Source organism: Eumetopias jubatus, unplaced genomic scaffold (genome assembly GCF_037043125.1).
Source record: "Eumetopias jubatus isolate StellerSeaLion01/CBP00866 unplaced genomic scaffold, mEumJub1_p1.0 scaffold_8, whole genome shotgun sequence".
Lineage (NCBI taxonomy): Eukaryota > Metazoa > Chordata > Mammalia > Carnivora > Otariidae > Eumetopias > Eumetopias jubatus.
In genome coordinates this window covers 117,054,213-117,068,375 of record NW_028274814.1, presented here as the reverse complement: position 1 = coordinate 117,068,375, position 14,163 = coordinate 117,054,213, and the positions used below count along the sequence as shown (strand labels likewise).

At 39.0% G+C, this 14,163-nt stretch overlaps 1 protein-coding gene across 1 annotated transcript in view; it reads left to right on the top strand.

Annotated features, from left to right (window-relative positions):
• Positions 1-14,163, top strand: part of LOC148163804 (uncharacterized) — a 124,349-nt gene that overhangs the window by 57,733 nt on the left and 52,453 nt on the right. Inside the window, 4 exon segments of the mRNA XM_088025735.1 lie at positions 135-255; positions 2,692-2,825; positions 3,678-3,697; positions 3,994-4,133. Coding sequence (XP_087881861.1) covers positions 135-255; positions 2,692-2,825; positions 3,678-3,697; positions 3,994-4,133 — 415 coding nt within the window.

Here is a 14,163-nt window from a genome sequence, read left to right as displayed (position 1 = left end):
AGGTGACCATCCTCTAAGAATATGATGGGAAGGAGTCCTGAAAGGCTATGACCTGGTAACTTGCATTGCCTCAGTCAAATCAATGAGTCCATGAATTTTTCTTGTTCTAAATAAGTTGTGTTTCTTTTTTGTAGCTGAATAATATCGATGATGTTTAATCAGGATGGTGGCATGGTGATCAGCAAAAAGGGAAACATCATAAGGGAATGGATGTGGCCTTCAAAGGGAAAACTTGATGATCCAGTTGACATTTGGGTATTATTTTACAATTTATCATTTTTATGTCTATTACTTATGCCATACCAATAATTTACTTTGAGCTTTGTTTTTTTTTTTAAGATTTTATTTATTTATTTGACAGAGAGAGACACAGAAAGAGAGGGAACACAAGCAGGGGGAGTGGGAGAGGGAGAAGCAGGCTTCCCGCCTAGCAGGGAGCCCGATGTGGGGCTCGATCCCAGGACTCTGGGATCATGACCTGAGCCGAAGGCAGATGCCCAACCGACTGAGCCACCCAGGCGCCCCTATTTTTTTTAGGTAGACTTCACACCCAGCGTGGAGCCCAATGTGGGGCTTGAACTCATGACCCTGAGATCACAACCTGAGCTGAGATCAAGAGTCAGACGCTTAACTGACTGAGCCACCCAGGCGCCCCAAGCCGTTACTTTAAACAGTAATTTTTAAAAATTATTAGAAAGCATTTTGTGTATAATATAAAAATATTTTAAAAATAGGAAGATATATAATGTTCAAAGTGAAAAGTCTCCTTCTCCTCAGTCTCACTCTGTAGAATTACCTTTGTTAATAGCTTAATGTGTATTTCTGTCAGATCAAGGATCAGAAATTCAGATAATGTAAGAGTAAGCCTACCAGTGGGAACTTCGGTGAACCGGAAAGTATGTCCTCCCCTAAAGGAGACAGCCTTTACTCAGGACAAGAACATTGTTGTCACATGGGAATGTGGGCTTACACCTTCTATATTTTATGATTTTTTAAAAAGCCATGAATCCAGAGGCACCTGGGTGGCTCAGTTGTTAAGTGTCTGCCTTCGGCTCAGGTCATGATCCTGGGGTCCTGGGACAGAGCCCAGCATTGGGCTCCCTGCCCAGGCAGGAAGCCTGCTTCTCCCTCTCCCCCTCCCCCTGCTTGTGTTCCCTCTCTTGCTGTGTCTCTCTCTGTCAAATAAATAAATAAAATCTTAAAAAAAAAGCCATGAATCCAGATTTTGTTGATGAAATACCCTGATATTTCAAAGTTGGCAATGAATTCAAACTCTGGCAGGACTAAACCAAACACTTCCGAGCTGCCAGTCTGTAACCTCTGTGCTACCCTTTATTGATTCATATATATATAGTTACTTCGTGTGTGTGTGTACATGGGCTGCATTTTGTGTCCAGGACCACTGCGTATGGTAGTAAATTGTACTGTACAACCAACCTTAGAGGTACCAACTATAAAGAGCTGTGCTGTCCAGCATGGCAACCACTAGACACCTGTGGTTATGGACCCTTGAACTACACTGTAGGTATAAACTACACACCAGATTTCAAAGACTTAGTATAAAAAACAAGAATGTAAAGTACTTATTGATAATTTTATATTGGTTACATGTTGAAATGTTAATATTTGGATATATTTAGTTATAAAACGTTATTTAAGTTAATTTCACCTGCATTTTACCTTTTAATGTGGCTACTAGAAAATTTAGAATTACTCATACAGCAAGCATTTATGGCTCACAGTATATTTATATTGGACACACTATTGTGTGGAAAGTACCTCCAGGTCTCTGTTCTATACAATTTACAAAAGCATCCATGGTGCCCATGTATCCTACATATACTATTTGGATTGCCATTTTTAAAGAAGTACTGCTTAGCTCTGAAAGGTTAGGAAAGTAAAGAGTGGGTAGAGAAATTGTCCCAACATACCTGTATGCACAAGTTTGCTGACGCTCAGGAGCCGGCTTCCTCATCTAAAAAATCAGGATCGCTAATGGGATAGATTATTCAGTTTGGATCTCCTCAGCTAGTAGCCTTCAGGCAGCAAGGGAGTGAACTTGTAACCAACCAAGAGTCCTGGCGTGCTTAGAACAGTTGACTTAACTAGGACGCTTTTTTTACAGCAAAACTTTTTAAAAAATATGCTTTACAAATCTGCAGATGTTCTCTTGAGCTTTAAAAGTTGTTCATCATTACTTTTCTATCCTTGTCATTTATAAAATCTCTCCAGCTTTAATAAGTTTCACAGAAATAGTTAATAGACTTGTAAAACTCCTAAGCATTTGGCAGCCATTGATGACTTTCCTCATCATCAAGGGGATCAGATGTTGTCAACTATATTTTATGAGAGAGACTATATCAAGAATTAGAATTACAACTCAGAAGTACCTGCAGACTGACCCGGAATTTTCGCAATCTAAAGTGAATCTGACTTTCTTTATAAGACATGACTACATTAATTGCCAACAGTTTCTCCTCATTCCTCTTCCTTCCTTCAAGGAGTCATAACAACACATAAATTGCAACATAAAACTTAAAGCCATCCCTGATTTAATGGAACCAGACTGAAGCTGTGAACATTGGTCTCAAATTTCCTTCCATGCATCATGCAAATGTCTTAAGATTTCCACCTGAATTATGAGCATGAAAATTCTGTGTAGGAAATGAGTATCCTTTCTGTTGCCCCCAGGTGAACAAGTTCATTACAGTGGAGATTTCTGGGCGCTTTGCCATCACCTTGGCCTACAAATGGCATCCCCAAAGCCTAAAGCTATCTCTGGCACCTGTAAAATGCAAGTTTTTTCCTCCATGCTTATCTGAGAGGTAGGTCCAGAGGTTTTTTTAATCGTCATCATGCCACCACTTCAGTGCAGACCAGAGTAAGAGCAATGCTGACTGATTTTAGATTCTTAACTTTTAGTATTTCCTGGTAATTGCTATAGTAAGGATGCTGGAATTTTGGCTAATGATAAATCCTGCCAGGATTGAGGCACCCGGATGGCTCAGTAGGAGGAGCGTGCTACTCTTGATCTAGGGGTTGTGAGTTCAAGCCCCACATTGGATGTAGAGATTAATTAATTAATTAATTAATTAATTAATTAATGCCATTCTGGACATTACCTGTTAAGTAACTGGAAGGAGGGGAGGTTAGAATAGGAAAGTAGACTTGGGAGAAAAATGAACACCTAGTTTCTTCTAAGGATTCCCAAGCTTTGGAGAATTAATTTCCTGTCTCTGATTTGGGTGAACTGTTTGCATTTATATAATCTATGATTTCTTAAAAATGGTGTGGGGTTCATATATTGTTTTTAACTAAAGAGAAATTAAATCAATTTAAAGTCACTATTTTTTTAAAGATTCATTTATTTATTGGGGGGAGGGGCAAAGGGAGAGGGAGAGAGAGAGAAGCAGACTCCCTACTGAGTAGGGAGCCTGGACGGGGGGCGGGGTCCTCAATCCCAGGACACCAGGACCCCAAGATCATGACCTGAGCCTAAGAGAAGAGAAGGACGCTCAACTGACTGAACCATCCAGGTGCCCCTAAAGTCACTATTTTTGAGCATAAGTACCATTCTAAAGACACTTGGAGATGAGCATTGTAAAAACTATGGCTCAAAATAATGTCTTCTAATAATCATTTCACACTTGCCCTAAATCTCTGTTGAGAAATTTTAGGCTAAAACTTTTGTTAAGAGGTGAGACATTCAAATGTTAGTATCTCTAATTTCATGTAGTTAAGTAGCAAGATGACTAAAAAAAATTTTTTTGAGTGCATTTATGTGAATGATACACATATTACAGAACATGTATGAACCTTTAATAAAAGACCTTTAGTTTTAGGGACAGGCATCAAAACTGTGTTACTCTTGGTTATACTATAGAAATACCATGCTTATTTCACATATGCTGAATTTTTGCCATAAATAGCTATCTTGCCTCCCTGGATTTTTATGATCATGTCATCCGAAAAGAACTTAATATTCTCTCTCAGCCAATGTCATCCGAAAAGAACTTAATATTCTCTCTCAGCCATTCCCTGATGTCAGTCCCATCTCCACAGAAGCCAGGGAGTTTTTCAAGGCCTGTAAAGTGAAGTGCAAGCATCTAAAATCCACAACACAGGACAAAGATGTAAGTGTGAAATAGTCGCTATATTGAGATTGCAGGCAAAGGTAACTTTTAGTTTTCACGTTGTTCTAGAGTTAATGTTCTCTTCCAACACGGGCTAGATTCCAACACAGCTATTGCACACAGATGGGCCCGTTTATATAATTACTGGAAGGAGCATGGGATGACTTCTGTTGTTTGTGTTTCACTTTTCTTAACATCTTAGCCATTTTTAAGTGTACAGTTCAGTGGCATAAGCTCACACATCACACTGTTGTACAACTTCACCACCATCCATCTCTAGAACTTTTTCATTTTGTGAAACTGAAACTCTGTACCTAGTAAACAACAATTCTCCATACCTCCCTCTCCCAGCTTCTGGCAACCCCCCTTCTACTTTCTATCTCTATGAATTTGACTGTTTTGGGTACCTCGTATAAGTAGAATCAAACAGTATTTGTCCATCCACATTGTATAAGGTGTCAGAATTTTCTTCATTTTTTAAAGGTGAATAATATTTCATTACATTTGTATACCACATTTCATTTGCCTATTCATCTGTTGATGGACACTTGGATTCCTTCCATATTTTAGCTATTGTGAATAATGCTACTATGAACATGGGTATATAACTATCTCTTTGAGATCTTATCTTCAATTCTTTTGGATATATTTCCAGAGTGGAATTGCTGGATCATATGGTAACTCCATTTTTAATTTGTTTTAAAGATTTTATTTATTTATTTGAGAGAGAGAATGAAATAGAGAGAGAGAGCATGAGAGGGGGGAGGGTCCGAGGGAGAAGCAGACTCACTGCCGAGCAGGGAGCCCGATGGGGGACTCGATCCCGGGACTCCAGGATCATGACCCGAGCCGAAGACAGTCGCCCAACCAACTGAGCCACCCAGGCGCCCCCCCATTTTTAATTTTTTATAAGCTTTTTAAAAAAGATTTTATTTATTTATTTGAGAGAGAGCGAATGAGGGGGGAGGGTCAGAGGGAGAAGCAGACTCCCCACTGAGCAGGGAGCCCGATGCGGGGCTTGATCCTGGGGACTCCAGGATCATGACCTGAGCTGAAGGCAGTCGCTTAACCAACTGAGCCACCGAGGCGCCCCTTTAATTTTTTTAAAGATTTTATTTATTTATTTGAGAGGGAGAGAGAAAGAACACAAACAGGGAGGAGGGGCAAAAGGAGAGGGAGAGGCAGACCCCCTACTGAGCAGGGTACCAGATATGGCTCTCCATCCCAGGACCCCAGGATCATGACCTGAGCTGAAGACGGATGCTTAGCTGACTGAGCCACCCAGGTGTCCCTCAATTCTCAATATCCTTCCCAACAGTTGTCATTTTCTGTTTTGGGTTTTGTTTTTTTAAAGAGAGTAGCCATCCTGGGGCGCCTGTGTGGCTCAGTTGTTAAGGCGTCTGCCTTTGGCTTAGGTCATGGTCCCAGGGTCCTGGGATCAAGCCCCACATCGGGCTCCCTGCTCAGCGGGAAGCCTGCTTCCCCTCTCACACTCCCCTTGCTTGTGTTCCCTCTCTCGCTGTGTCTCTCTCTCTCTGTCAAATAAATAAATAAAAATCTTTTAAAAAAATAGTAGCCATCCTAATCGGTGTGAGGTGATGTATTTGACTTTTTAAAAATTAACCATTTTATAAAAATGCATCCATTTTAAGTGTATACTTTGACGAGTTTTAACAACCCTATTTAGTGGTCCATGACATGCTGATTCCAGGAATCCTTGTTTCTCAAGGAGGCATTAATGGCGTTTGGGGTGGTATAATTCTTAGTTGTTAAGGACCATTGCAAAATACATTCCTGGCCCCCACAAACTAAATGCCTATTGTGCCATCAGTCCAAAGGCCCATGCACATTTGTGAATACCCTCAAGGAAGGAGGTATTTACTTGTGTTGAGAACTGTTCTATATTTGTTATTCCTGGGGGAATATTTGGGTATATGGGGTGAGGAGATCAATCATAAGATTATTGCAGTGATCTAGCCAAGATACTATGGACTGAACTAAGCTGGCAAGAACAGAACATAGATGAGGGCTCCAAGGTAATTAAGAGGCAGAATTCATAGGACAGTTTTTTGGCTTATGTGTTGAGATGGAGAATCAATCACCAAATAAGAATAGATAGAATGAAAAAAGAAGAGGGCCAAGTGAACCAACACTTAAGGGGCAGGTTGAGAGGTAGGAGGAGAACCATATCACTGCAGTGGCCATGGTGAGACCCATGTCCTTTCCCCTCCTTCTTGTATGCCTCTAACAAACTCAAAACTGTATTTCCAGACCCCCTTGCAGGTGGATTTCTAGATGCGTATTAAGCCCCATTCATTAGATGTATTCATGTGAGATTTGGAAGATGGAAATAAGAGGAAATCATTGTCTTGCTTTGGCAAGCAAGATCATGGAGAAGCTGGGCTTTCCCACAGCAGCACTGCATTATCCAGCTGCTAGCATCATAGATACAGAGACACAATTGGAGCAGCTCCTGGTTCTAACCTCACAGCTTTAGTGCACTGTTCCTGAGCCCCACAGCTCTGTGGTGGTTCTTAAGCTACACCTTCCTGATATGGCAGAGTCAACAGCTCCCCTGGTTGGTCAGTTGGTGTTCTGGGAACAGCTGGAGACTGCCACTTCTTTTTCAGTGATTTTATAATTAAATACTTAGAGAAAGGCTAGGGAGTTTTCTGCTTCTTAAAATTGAGAACAACATTCAAAGAAAGTGTGTTTCAAAATGAGGGAGTCGTGGGCGCCTGGGTGGCTCAGTTGGTTAAGCGACTGCCTTCAGCTCAGGTCATGATCCTGGAGTCCTGGAATCGAGTCCCACATCGGGCTCCTTGCTCGGCAGGGAATCTGCTTCTCCCTCTGACCCTCCCCCCTCTCATGTGCTCTCTCTCTCTCTCTCTCTCTCATTCTTTCTCTCAAATAAATAAATAAATAAAAATGAGGGAGTCATAACAGGATGAGCCTTTCAGAGAAGCCAAGCCAATGAGAAATAAAAAGCATCTGTTGGGTTTGTCTTATGAGGATCAACAGTGACTTCAGCAAGAACCATTTCAGGGTACAGGTTGAAGTAGAAACCTGCTTATAGTGAGCTAAGGAACAGATACCTGAAATGTAGAAATTCTTGTGCTATTGTTGGCATTTGCCCACACTTTGGATTTGTATAGTATGAGAAAAGAGACGTGGGTGCCCCAAACCTGTGTCTTAGGCCCCTGCTCTCAGGCTTTCCTAGACCAGTTAACTTCTTATGTGTCAAACTACTTAACTTCTCAGCCTGCACTGGAGCAGCTTTCTGATCCCCTGATGGCAGTGACAATAGTCCAGATTCTTCTTCTTCCTCATTGTGGCAGACTTTGCAACATCCCTGTGGTTTGGTTTTGTGGTTGTTCTGGAAGGGAACAATCTGGCAAACTTGCATGGAGGTGATAGGATTTCTTGTAGGTGGAGCCCAAGTCTTATCTCCCTCTATTTGTTCTGCTAGATCCTTCTGGAGTGCCCCTCCCTCCCCATAATTCCCATGCATCCCCTACTCAGTGCATGTGAGAAGGCCCTTGCTGGTTTCTGTCTCAGAGAGAGGAAGGCAAATCCACACTCCCTGGTCCAGGCCTTTATAGCTTCTCTCACCTAGAGTTGGATAATCTTCGGCTCCTAAGTTGTCAAGGGTACTTGGTACTGTTAAACTGGTCATCATTTTTTAGTTATTTAATATAAAACAGTATTTAGAAATGATGCTCTTTGGGGCGCCTGGGTGGCTCAGTTGGTTAAGCGTCTGCCTTCAGCTCAGGTCATGATCTCAGGGTCCTGGGATAGAGCCCGGCATCAGGCTCCCTGCTCAGTGGGGAGCCTGCTTCTCTCTCTCTCCCTCTGCCTGCCACTCCCCCTGCTTGTGCTCTCTCTCTCCACCAAATAAATAAATAAAATCTTAAAAAAAATAATTTAAAAAAATTTAAAAAAGAAATGGTGCTCTTTATAATATTTGTAAATTGATCGAAGTATGCTTACAGTCATTGTTTTTTAATATAAAAAATTGCTTCTTTTTCATATGCATGGTCTTTGGTTTCTAGGAAAAATGGTATCACAAAATCCCTTTGATGTTCATAGGATTTGTTAAGTATGGGGGAAAAGAGAAGATGGTGAAATAGCCTGGGTTGTTTGATTCCACTTTTGATCAAAGAAAAATATATTCTTACATATGTATTTTAAAAGACTGGAAGGGTGTATGCCTAATTTTTTGATATTGAATACATTGCTTTTGAAATAAGAAAAAATATTTTTGAAATGTGTAAAATACCCACAAAGATGAAACAGTGTGAGTAATATTAGCAAAGAAAATCAATAAAAAATTTGTTATTACAGTTCTGAAGTTTTGACACCATAATTTATAATCATTTCTGTCATGAAACCTACACTTTCCAAAGACTTAGAATGAGGACAACTTCTCCGGAGGGCATATAAGACTTCTTGTGTTACTTTCTTAGTAGAGACTGATATATTTATCTCTCACATTCATAAATAGCACAAAATAATCCACAGAGTCCTTTTTTGTAACTTGTCTAAACAACTCCTACAATCAGCAGTTTTCCCAGGCATGCCCTCCCTTCAAAATAGATGTTCAAGGTTGTGCAAGCAAGGATAACGAATCATCTTCTCAACTATGACAACTTACTTCTTTTTCAAATCTTCCCGAAAGATGGGTTCTTTTGTCTTTTAGATGTATCATATGTTCTTTGAGCAGTATTTCCAAAGAGGAATGTTAGGGCATGACCTTTCAAAGGAGATTTTGTTGTTTAATTTCTATTAATTCGTTGTTTTGATTTCTTTGTTGTTTAATTTCACATGAATAGTTGATGAGCTTACTCTAGCATACCAGAACACCAACAATTGTTAATAAGAATACTATTGAGTTTTCTACTTTTGAAGCTGTACACGTAGTTCATCGGCAGATGTCTGACACTTAGGGGAATTATTTTTTCCATCAAATATTTCTTGCGATCTGCTCTCTTTGTGCCCTGACATGAAAGGCAAGCGGCCTTCCAGCCCTTTACTCTTCGCAGGTTCCTCACCCTACCCAATATGTTTGCAAATTAAGCTAATCTTGCAGATTAAAAAAATGAGCTGGGAAAATGTATTTAAGATAAAATGAGTGATATGAATTCAGCTCAACTAAAAAAGCCCAGTAAAAAATGAAATAGAAATGTTACCTTGTGTGATACATAACCTATCCAAAGAATGTATAACTGAATGAAACAAAAATAGTAGTAATCTGGAAGTGCCTATTGCTCTCTCTTCTTCCTTTTTGAGTCTGATTATAAATAGAGATAAGGAGCCAAGTAGAAATAAAGGCATTTATTTTTAAAAAAATTAATTGAAGTATAGTTGACATACAATATTATGTTAGTTTCAGGTTTACGACATAGTGATTTGACAGTTGTGTACATTACTAAATGCTCATCATAAGTGTAGTTACCATCTGTCAGTCACCATACAAAGTTATTACAGTATTATTGACTATAATTCCTATGCTCTACTTTCCATCCCTATGGCTTATTTATTTATAACTGGAAGCTTGTACCTCTTGATCACCTCCACCTAAATCAAGGCATTAATTACTGAAAGGATAGGCCTCACTAGTAGAGCTGTATTGGAAAAGCTGGACTGTAGATAGTTTGGACCTGAGACTTTCTAAACCCTTCCCCTAAATTGAAGAAAACCAGTTACCTTACCCATCAAAGTGCAAGCTGGAAAACTTGAACAGAAGAGATATGCCTGTTGGTAGTCTTATCACACAGGGATTGGATATACAAGGCAAACTACATAAGAAGTGGTCAGTGAGAGCAATTGGTGTGGCCCGATGAGGAAAGGTGGTCCAGCGTGGCAGAATTTTACCTGCCCCTGCCTGGCTGTGGGAGAGGCACAGAGAAAAAAGGCACCACCTTCTGATGTCTTCCCGAGTCTTTCTGTCAGACTGCTTCCACAAAATATTTTTTGTTTTAGTCATAACAATTGCCTGAACGAAATATTACCTTAAAAACTGTTGAAAAGGTGCCACTTTGGAAAATGTGGTCAGGTTAAGTGACTGTTATCTGCTCTTCTATTAGTTGAATTGTCTTTCCTTGTGAAGAGAAATGAAGGGATGGAAGAAGAAACCAGATGTTCCCACCCTCATAAGACATCTTGAAGAAAAGAAATGAAGGACCCTCCTTCCATGGAAATCTGAGGAGATAGAGATAAGGTTTTCCCTTAATAAAAACAAAACAACAACAACAAGAAACTGGCTGAGTTTCCAAGACAATTAAAGAACAGATAGTCTTTTCCACAAATGATTCTGGGAAAACTGGATATCCACATGTAAAAGACTGGAATTGGATCTTGTCCTTAAACTATGGACCTAATTGTTGGAGCTAAAACTATAAAACTCTTAGAAGAAAACATAATTGTAAATCTTCTTGATCTTGGATTAGACAATGGTTTCTTAGATACCACACCAAAAGCACAAGTGAAAAAAAGAAAAATAGATCAATTGGACTTGATCAAAAATTAAAACATTTTGCTACAAACAATACCATCAAGCGAGTGAAAAAATAACTCACAGATGGAAGAAAATGTTTGTAAATCCTATGTGTGATAAGGAACTTGTGTCCAGAATATATAAAGAACTCTTACAACTCAATAATAAAAAGATAAAGAAACCATGTTTTAATGGAGAAAAGGTCTGAATAGACATGTGTCCAAAGAATATATATATAAATGGCCAATTAGTCCATGAAAAGATACTCAACAAAATTAGCCATCAGAAAAATGCACATTGAAACCACAATGAAATACCACTTCACATCCATTAGGATGGCTAAAATTAAAAAGACAGACAATAACAGTTGTTGGTGAGCATATGGAGAAGTTGGAACTCTCATTTCTCACTGTTGATGGGAATGTAAAATGGTGCAGCCACTTTGGAAAACAGCCTGGCAGTTATTCAAAAAGTTAAACATGGAGTTACCTTATGATTCACCAATTCTACTCCTCCATAAAGAAATGAAAACACGTCCATGTAAAAACTTATATATAACAGCATTTTTCATCAACTTATGAATGGATAAAGAAAATGTGTTCTATCCATATAGTAGAATGGTATTCGTATGATTCTATCTATATGAAATGCCCAAAACAGGCAAATTTTTAGAAGCAGAGGGTAGGTTAGAGGTTGCCTAAGCCTGAAGGGCCAGGGAGAAATAGAGGTGACTGCTAACTGAGACAGATTTCTTGCAGGGGAGGGAGGGAGGAGAACGAAAAGTGTTCTAAAATTAGATTGTGGAAGTGATTGCACAATTCTGTGCAACTCTGTGAATATACTAAAAACCATTGAATTCGTGCTCGCTTTGGCAGCACATATACTAAAACCATTGAATTCTACACTCATAATGGATGCTTTGTCTGATATGTGAGTTCTATCTCAATAAAGCTGTTTTTAGAATACTTTACTTCTATCTGTATAGCAGAAGAAACTTTCTGAGAAGCCTTTTTACTGAAAAACACCTAGAACTGAATACATTATAACTAATACAAATTGTAATGTGCTACCAAATTCACAAGAAAGTAATGCATATTGTCTTATTATTTAATAATTCATACATGTGAAATAAAATTATAGTGAAAGCAAGATAATAAAAACACCAAAACAAAAATTTCTTCCCCACCCCTTGTGGGGAAGAAAGGAATACACATGGGGAGGGGTGCATAGAGAGCTAAAGTTTAATTGCATTGATAATGTTCTGTTTATTTAGCTGAATAGTGGGTACATGAGTGTTCCTTTGTTATTCTTTATACTTTATTCTCTAAATTTTATTTTTTTTAAGATTTTATTTATTTACTTGAGCGAGAGTGAGAGAGAGAGAGCATAGAGGGCGAGGGAGAAGCAAACTCCCCGCTGAGCAGAGAGCCCTACACAGGGTTCAATCCCAGGATGCTGAGATCATGACCTGAGTCGAAGGCAGACGCTCAACCAACTGAGCCACTCAGGCGCCTCTAAATTTTATTTTTAAAATACACATATATGCTGGAAAACATGACATTCCCATGCACAGAAACATCAAAAATAAAAATGTAGAAACAATTTAATAAAAATCCAGTAAAATACCCATATTCAGGCTTCAGTCAATTTAAATCACTTCAGAACTATAAAGTTCATCAGTACTTGACTCAAAGCAGCAGCTATACTTCATTTCCAAAAAAGCTTCAGGGAATATGATCAATTTGACTATGTCAGAATTAAAGTCTTTGAGAAATACCAGTAAGAAGATGAAAAGGCAAGCCACAGAAAGGCAGAAAATATTTATAATATACATATCTGACAAAGGATTTGTAACCAGAGTATAAAAAGAACTCCTACAACTCAATAAAAAAACAACCCAATAAAAAATGTGCAATAGATTTGAACAGACATTTGGCAGAATAAGATACGAATGAACAAAAAGCACACAGAAAGATGTTCAACATCTCCATTCATCAGGGAAATGCAAATTATAACTATAATGAGTTAACACCTAATGCCCCTTCGAATGGCTATAAATGAAAGATTGATAATACCATGTGTTAGCAAGAACTTTCTTTTTTTTGCATGGTGACAAATGTATTATTAGTTTCAGAGGTGAATGTCAGTGATTCATCAGTCTTATATAATAGACAGTGCTCATATATCACATGCCCTCTTTAATGTTCATTACCCAGTTACCCCATCCCGCCACTTCCCTCCCCTCCAGCAACCCTGTTTGTTTCCTATGATTAAGAGTCTCTTATGGTTTGTCTCCCTCTCTGATTTCATCTTGTTTTATTTTTCCCTTTCTTCCCCTATATCCTTTGTTTTGTTTCTTAAATTCCACATATCAGTGAGATCATATGATAATTGTCTTTCTCTGATTGACTTATTTTGCTTAGCATAATACCTTCTAGTTCCATCCATGTCATTGCAAATGGCAAGATTCCTTTTTTTTTTTAGATGGCTGAATAGTGGTCCATTGTGTGTGTGTGTGTGTGTGTGTGTGTGTGTATACACACCACATCTTCTTTATCCATTCATCTATCAATGGACATCTGGGCTATTTCCATAGTTTGGCTATTGTGGACATTGCTGCTATAAACATTGGGGTGCAGGTGCACCTTTAGGTCGCCGCGTTTGTATCTTTGGGTAAATACCCAGTAGTGCAATTGCTGGGTCATAGGGTAGATCTATTTTTAACTTCTTGAGAAACCTCCATACTGTTTTCCAGAGTGACATTACAGCTTGCATTCCCACCAAAAGTGTAAGAGTGTTCCTCTTTCTCCACATCCTCGCCAAGATCTGTAATTTCCTGACTTGTTAATTTTAGCCATTCTGACTGGTATGAGGTGGTATCTCATTGTGGTTTTGATTTGTATTTCCCTGATGCCAAGTAATGTTGAGCATTTTTTCAAGTGTCTGTTGGCCATTTGTATGTCTTCTTTGGAGAAATGTCTGTTCTTGTCTTCTGCCCATTTCTTGATTGGATTATTTGTTCTTTGGGTGTTGAGTTTGATAAGTTCTTTATAGATTTTGGATGCTAGCCCTTTATCTGATAAGACATTTGCAAATATCTTCTCCCATTCTGTCAGGGAGTCTTTTGGTTTTGTTGACTGTTTCCTTTTTAACTTGATGAAGTCCCAATAGTTCACTGTTGCCTTTGGAGATGTGTCTCGTAAGAAGTTGCTACAACTGAGGTTGAAGAGGTTGCTGCCTGTGTTCTCCTCTAGGATTTTGATGGATTCCTGTCTCACAGCTCTTTCATCCATTTTGAGTCTATTTTTGTGTATGGTGTAAGGAAATGGTCCAGTTTCATTCTTCTGCATGTGGCTGTCCAATTTCCCAGTGCCGCTTGTTGAGGAAACTGTCCTTTTTCCATTGGATATTCTTTCCTGCTTTGTTGAAAATTAGTTGACCATGGAGTTGAAGGTCCATTTCTGAGTTCTGTATTCTGTTCCATTGATCTATGGGTCTGTTTTTGTGCCAGTACCATACTGTCATACTGATGAC